The sequence below is a fragment of the Galleria mellonella genome, unplaced genomic scaffold, assembly GCF_026898425.1.
Source record: "Galleria mellonella isolate WM207_F2 unplaced genomic scaffold, CSIRO_AGI_GalMel_v1 utg33, whole genome shotgun sequence".
In the NCBI taxonomy this organism is placed as follows: domain Eukaryota; kingdom Metazoa; phylum Arthropoda; class Insecta; order Lepidoptera; family Pyralidae; genus Galleria; species Galleria mellonella.
Genome location: NW_026442079.1, coordinates 662,083 through 670,164, shown reverse-complemented (window position 1 = coordinate 670,164; position 8,082 = coordinate 662,083). Strand labels below are relative to the sequence as shown.

Below are 8,082 nucleotides of genomic sequence, written 5' to 3'. Positions count from 1 at the left end.
TGACGTGAATTTACTGGGTACAGAGGAATAACACCTGAGTCCTCAGGAATGACAACGCATGGGGGGTATCATGGGCGAAACAGTATACTCTGTTATGTCCATGGTACTGCTCATGTCTATAGGCGACGTTTACCACTTTCCATCAGGTGGGCTGTCAGCTTGTTTGCCATTCTAAGTTGTATAAAAAAAAAGATAATTTTTAGTAATGAAGTCTAATTAGTGCAGCCCCACTGTTAGCCACATACATTATTAGGAGATCTACTCTGGAAAATATCATAGTTAATTCCTAACGAATACGTCTTGATGGGTTACCGACTTCATCGTCACCTATCTTTTATTACTGGGGGTCTACCAAGAAATAAAATCCTAATTTTTCGGACTTAATTTTGTATTTTCGATTATACCGAAATCGGTCCAGTAAAAATGAAGCTTAACATTTTTAAATTATATATATTTTGTAATTTTAACATCATATTTGGTTTTCATTCGGCCCTGAAATTTTGAAAAACATTACATGGTAGGTACCAGAGTATCTAGCAAGCGTAGACGATATCACAGGCAGAGTTACCACTTTTGGTGAAGTTAACAAATAGGATACCACTAGTGAGTAAAACTTATCTATCATCATCATCATGATTTTATATATTATCCGTCCACTGCTGGACATAGGCCCTGGGGGAGCCCCATAGATTGCCATAACGAACGGTTCTGTATCGCCTGCATCCACTGACTACCTGTGATGCATTTGAGGTCGTCACTCCATCTAGTGGGGTTCGTCCCACACTACATTTGCCCGTACGGGTCGCCACTCAAGAACCTTTCTTCCTCATCGATTGTTGGTTCTTAAAGCTATGTGACCAACCCACTACCACTTCAGCTTGCTTACCTTTCAGGATATGTCGATTACTATGGTTCTTTGCAGATATCCTTGGGCGTACCTATGGTAATATATATTACTAATCATGGAAAATAATAACTGCCTTGCTCCAGTATATCATTTTTATATGTAGTTTTAAGTATATTATTTAATGGTCACTACTTAGTACCGCTTTATGCGCTGTTTGTGTATAATAAAATAGTAACTGACTGATATCTGTACATGGAAAATATTTAAAAAATATTTATGTAAGACGTTTTACCCAGATTTAAACAATAAAATCCAAAACAATATTTATTAGAAATATTATCTGTCTGCACCAAAATGAATGCGGCTTTGACTGTTATGTTATGAACTTTAGTTTCATTATTATATATCTATGCGTTTAATAGCTAAATAAAAAAAAAGAACTTAGTTATATAATCAAAATAAAAATAACCACTATTGGACATAATATAAACATAGTATGAGGTACTTCATAATCTGAAGGACATAATTGTGAATGGTACCTGTTGGTAGATTTCTATCTATAAGTCCTATTACAGGTATGTAGTAGTAGTAGTTTAATTTATCCCACTCAGGGAAAGGCAAAGGTACTGAGCCATACAGCCTAACTATTTATTACAGGTATGTTGCTAAATATATAAGTTTCATTGGAACTTCATGTGCTAAATAGTATATACATAACTGTCATTTTAAATATCATCAATCTTAGCACGCGACATATGAGATGTCACACTGACGTTTTAATTGTGGCTCAGCCCTGTGGCAGTGGCAATAAAGACATTTTGTATGATACCATTTCCGATAATATTTAAATATTCACTGGTATCGATAAACTGTGTTCCATCTTAGCGTCAGAATGACAGTGCAATTTCAAAAACAAAACTTCATTTAAAATGTTTATTACTATTTATTGATATGATTTGAAATTAAACTATCAGTGATGATATATTTCGAATGTAAATAGTACTTAAAATTATGTATAAATAATGAATTAATTATATTTGTTGTGCGCGTTTAAAAAAAAAACACTTTACTTATATTATAACTTATTTACATAATGTTATTACCTAACTATAATAATATTATGCAAATAAAAATATTTCTTTTACATATATACGTATATACGTGTATGTACGTACAAATTCTTTTAACAAATACTTCTTTTCTTTTCAACTGCCGTTTAACTGCACATAACTTTTCCAATTATTGTTTAATGCGCAAAAAAGAATTTACATTACTCACTAGTTAAAAAAAAATAGATGTAAAATTGAAGTACAGCAAAATAAAGTTATTAAACGTAAATACTTGTTCTGTTGTTCTGATGTTTTGTAAGATTTGAATTTTACGGAATAGATAAGTCTTTTATGATAACAGTCAACAACGATATTGAGAATGGAGACATATAAATAGTAGTACAACATTATCAATATTTTAAATCAATATTTATTAAAGAATAAATAACCAATCAAGTGCGAGTTGAACTTTCACTTTTACTCTGAGGGTTCCGTATATAATTATATATGGCATAAAACCACCTTTATTGTAATTTTCATATAAGATATAGATATCTAGTTATTATTATTATTGACAATGCAATTAGAATTTCTTATTTTAGAATACATTTGTGGTTAAAAGCTGGACGTCATACGTTCTTAAGAACAGTGTTAGTTAGAACTATCGTTTTATTGCAATATAATGCGAACTAATGATATGTAAAAAAGGATTCCTTCAAGAATTAATTTGAAAAAAAATTCTATATATTATGATTATCATGTAATTATGAATTATAAGCAATAATTCTGCAAACTTTGAAGCAAATCAGACGGCGTAATAAACCTATAATTTTTTTATAAAAAAATAATTCATCACTGCCTTTAGGGTGTCATCTATTGTTAAACTAAAAGTCATCATAACGATTTTTGGTGCAAAAGCGTAACAAACAAACAATCTTTCTTGGAATTTACAATATTAGTTCAGATAATTCATAATTAAATTGCGTATTACTTTTTTCAAATTACTTTTTAACGAGGGTGAGTTTCTAACCAGAATTGTTGAACAGAATCTATATTATCGCGAGCGAAGCTAGTTCAATTAATAAATTACTGGATGGTGAACGTTACCGGTTTGGACGTTCACTGCCAGCTAAGACAGCTGATGTTACTGTCGATAGCAAATAGCCGCAGTAGTCGAAGATGACTTAGCTGGCGTGTAAACGTAAGTGCCACTTGGCGATTAATGATCGTGGCGCAGTAATGTGCTGGGTGCTGGAGCAGTTCTATAACCAATAGCTGGCTACGTCGACGACTGATAATTTAACAGCGCCTATTCAGATGGTTATTGGTATAACTACCATCTCTACTACTGATTAGTGGATTGTGACAGCTGCATGACAGCGACTCGAATTATTTTGTTTGCGATTATAATGTATGAGAATTTGATCTTCTGAACATGTGTAAACATCGCGCTAGAGAAATTAGCATTTTTTTAATTATTTCAAAGTTTTTGTTCTTAATATAATTTTTACTACACAGTGGTAATAGTAGTATTTGTTTTTAGCTTTCTGAATAGTGAATACTTTCATTTAATAAATATTTAAATATTGTTGATCGGTAAGTAACCTAAAATTGCCGCTTATAAAGAAATATTTTTAATATTATAATTTCAATTAGGTAAGTCAAGTACTTAATTTTTTGCATGTTTTTTTCTGGCCATTATTGTGACGATCTATTAAAGACTATCTAGTTAGTAGTTACCGGATAAATACGGCAAATTTTATAAATAAATTTAAAAAAAAAAACAAATAAATTAACTTTTCACAATATAAATGAGTTGGAAAGATTTTACAAATATTTCTATAGATTTTATAGGTTTCCGTTTCATCTGTAAATTAAATTATTAATTTAATATTTAAATTAAATTATTAATGTAATTTTTAAATTAAATTATTAATGTAATTTTTAAATTAAATTATTAATGTAATATTTAAATTAAATTATTAATGTAATATTTAAATTAAATTATTAATGTAATATTTAAATTAAATTATTAATGTAATATTTAAATTAAATTATTAATGTAATATTTAAATTAAATTATTAATGTAATATTTAAATTAAATTATTAATTTAATATTTAATTTAATTAATAATTTAATTTCAAATACATGAAGAAGTACAATATCATTGTTATTTCTTTTTTTTTTTTTTTGGTTGATTAATGGAAGAAAATCTTGTGATAAAACTACAAATATCTCGCTGGCCACCGTTGGAATAGTAGGGTAATATAATATACCACTTATGAGGAGACACTGTCCATATGTATAATACCAAAATTATAACTGTTTATTACTAATATGATTTAAAAGTTCTTAATACAAATAATTTAATAATAAACAAATTACAGTGATCATCTTACTTGTGACCATAGTTAGTGTAAAATAACTGATATCAAGAGAAATTATATAGTTGCATAAAAAAAAATTGTATTAAGATTTGCAAACTATATTGATAATGAACTGAACACTAAAGTTTAAAAGAAATTATAACTGTTTACTATTAAGAGAATAATTTTGATTTAGAAATAATATTTATGTTAAAAAATAAATAGGGTTAATGTGCTGGTTCGCTGACCGCTGCTGGTACTCTGACATTTTCACTTAAAACTATAATAATGGTATTTCCAAATAGAGACAAAGGTTCTTGTTATTTTTAATAGCAAGATGAGAGGAGGAAAGGGATTGTTAGTAATGGAGACTGAGAATCCCATTGCTAGCAATATACCCAACCAGGTCGACCTCTTCATGGTTCTCCCTGGAAACTATCATGGTTAATTCCTGATGAATTCATCACGATGGGCTAACTGGCCTGTTTTTATTCTCATCTATCACCCTTCACTGATGCTCCGCCAGCGTATTCCGTTAGCACAGGCGGGGTTACAATACCATTTTCACCCATCAAAAAAAAATAGCAAGATGAATATGTTCCACAATCCTGTATATAATTTAATGGCCAATATCAGTGTTCATTATGATTTAAACGCCAAACAACTCTTGTTTGTAATGAATAAATATTCATAAAAACTAGTGAGAAGGCATATTCATCATGAATAAAAGATGATTTAATAAGTTTTAATAAAATGTTGTACATAAAGCATTAAGATATGATTTAATTTCATTACCAACCAATATTTAAGTCATTCATTCAATAGTTTGGGCATTCAATGGTTACACAACAAATAGATAAAAACAAGTTTTCTGTTACATTTTGAAGCTGATTGTGACTTATATATGTGAGATATATATTTAATGTACAGTCTCTCATCATCATTATCATCATATCAGCCATTATCTATCCACTGCTGAACATAGGCCACTCCATATTGGGGGGTTTGGAAAGTGGTTGCTACACTTGGCAGGCAGATTGGCAACCACAGTTAGGGTTTGATGATGTTTAAAGAGAGATGCTGCTGCCCATCTCCCAACTATTAAGTTCCCTTAGTCGCCTCTTATGACACCCACAGGAAAGAATGGGGTGGCCTATTCTATGTCGAGACTATGGTGAACAGTCTCTCATCTTTCTAGATATGGCCAGAAATACTCTTTAATCAGTAGACAGGATACAGCAATGTCAGAATATGACTAGTATTTTCTTGCCTAAAATCATATATCAAAGCTTGTTTTTGGCAATAAAATGGTAGTTGAAAACTGATGAGTGGTTGACTAGTAATAAAATGTATAGAAAAGAAATCTTTAAAGAACAGTGCATTCAGTGGCCCAAGTCAATGATATGAGTAACATAGGTTATATTTGTCTATTTTGAGTATTTTAAATGTTTTGAATGTTTATTTATTTTTCTGTTTATAAATTCTATATCTAAGAACTATAAAACAGCAATATTTCAAGAAAAAAGAAATATTAAAAATAATATCATATTATAAAAATATAAAACCCATGACAAGTAAATTATTAAGATTTTATACTTTTATAGTACACTATGATTTTTAAGTAAAACAATAAATTCTTTCTACTAAATATGAATGTTTAAAAATCGTAAGCACATTAATTGGTCGTAAACCAGCACATTAATCCTACTCAGTTGCAATCCATTTCAATCTAATTCATTGTTTTTTTTTTTCTTTTGTTACAGATAAATGCTTATCCTTTAAAATGAAAATTAATTTTAATTTACTGCCAATTAAATTACATTACTTCCTATTTCAAGCAGGTGAGATAAAGTGAACTTATTTTAAAGTTGATTCAGATAAGGAGAACAGTTTCACATTCGTAATTACAATGTAGTAATCTGTTCTCCTGAACCACTGTATTGTTAGTCTCATGTCTAATAATGTTTGTGTTATATTAAAAAATGTGTTTTATCTTTGTTGTAGGTACGGCACCCTTAGTGCCTTATCTATCGACTTATGCACGTCAATTAGGATTTTCATCAGCGACTGTAGGTCTCATATACACGATACTGCCTATATTTGGGCTCATAGCAAAACCACTTTTTGGTGTTATCGCTGACAGGTATGTTAAAAAAACTTTAAACCATTTAAAAATATTTTTTTACGTAGACACATATAGAAACCATAGATTATACACTAAACATTCTATCTATCTATCTATCCTACTTAAGAGCTGCGCTCTTGTCGGTAGAGCTCTTGTCACTCACTACTAAACATTATGTGTATTTAAATATGTAAGTCTGGTGATTTATCACTTATCATCATTGGTGAGATTTTGCCAGTAGTTGCCAGGCGGGTTGTCAACGCACTTAGAATTTTGGTGATTGTTACTTATCACTTTTACCAAGGTTATTTTTAAAAGCACCTAATCGGTTTATCTCGCAAAATCAAAGATATAAATACATGTACATTGAGCGCCTGCTCCTTTTAGAAGATGCTTTAAAACAAACTCTGTTATTTGTATTATTTTTTTCTTTAAATCTGAAGTCTGTTTATTTCTAACCCTTTTTTTAAGTAACAAAATAAAATAAATTTTAATCAATTTAAGACCTTGATTTTTATTTACTAACTAGGTACAGTGTTATGTAGTTATTATATGATAATAATAAAAATAGGTAATCTCATTATAATATGCAATATGTGATAAATCGATTTATAAATTGATTCTTATCTTAATCTGTATAATTCTTCAATATATGTCTATTCTTTACTATAATTAATCGAGTGTTTTAACTCAAATACAGAGATATGGTGTAATTGGATCATATCATATTACACAGCGCCCTGTTTATCATTGTAATAATTGTGTATGATTAGAGAACCATATAAAAATGTACGTACTACTTAATCTCGTGATGTAATCTTATAAGATAATATTAATATTAGTGTGCGTACATAAAGTCTGGCCATGACAACACAATCAGTTTCATGACAGCACAATCATCTCTCCAGGTATTGATATACTCTGCGTGTTGTGACACGGCCCGTGTGACAGGTCCATATAAATACGAAAAAATAGTGTCTGTTTTATATACGATAAATATAGTATATATACTGGTGACTTCGTCCGCGTGACCTGGATATGTTTATGTAACCGGATAAAAAGAAACATATATTCTTCTAAATCCCATATATATATATATATATATATATATATATATATATATATATATATATATATATATATATATATATATATATATATATATATATATATTTATTTAATAATATATGAAATATGTTTATTACGTTCGCTTGAACTATAAAAATACTATGCGCATGCCTATTGCTGGCTCACATACGGTATTATTCTGTGGGGAAATATTATAAGTATAGTGGACTTATTTACTTTTGAAAAGAAATAATCAATATAAATCAAACAACCTCATATAAACCATATTTTAGAAAATATAGAATTCTTACCATTACATATAAACTAGAAAACAAATTTGTAAGAAAAAATATACACCTTTTTTAACCTATAAAAATAAATAAACGATAGATATAAAAATAAAATTAAGTATCCATACAAAACAACACTACAGTTAGTTAAATCTGGTGCCCAATTAATGACAATCCAAATATATAATAAAATACCTAATGAGATAAAACACTTAAGAGTCATAAAAAATTTGCAATTGAGTTAATAAGTACCTAATAAATAAAACATATTATACATTAAATAATTTTCTTTAACAAGAAGCTAATATGTATTTTTACATTTTATTCATAATATA

General features: G+C 29.0%; 1 protein-coding gene across 1 annotated transcript in view; it reads left to right on the top strand.

Moving 5' to 3' along the window:
• Window positions 1-3,274: 3,274 nt before the first annotated feature.
• Window positions 3,275-8,082, top strand: part of LOC113520235 (major facilitator superfamily domain-containing protein 6-like) — a 28,905-nt gene continuing 24,097 nt past the window's right edge. The window contains exons 1-3 of the mRNA XM_052896598.1: window positions 3,275-3,492; window positions 6,028-6,105; window positions 6,269-6,407. Of these exons, the coding sequence (XP_052752558.1) occupies window positions 6,048-6,105; window positions 6,269-6,407 (197 nt within the window). The 5' untranslated portion in view covers window positions 3,275-3,492; window positions 6,028-6,047. The remainder of the gene's footprint in view (window positions 3,493-6,027; window positions 6,106-6,268; window positions 6,408-8,082) is intronic.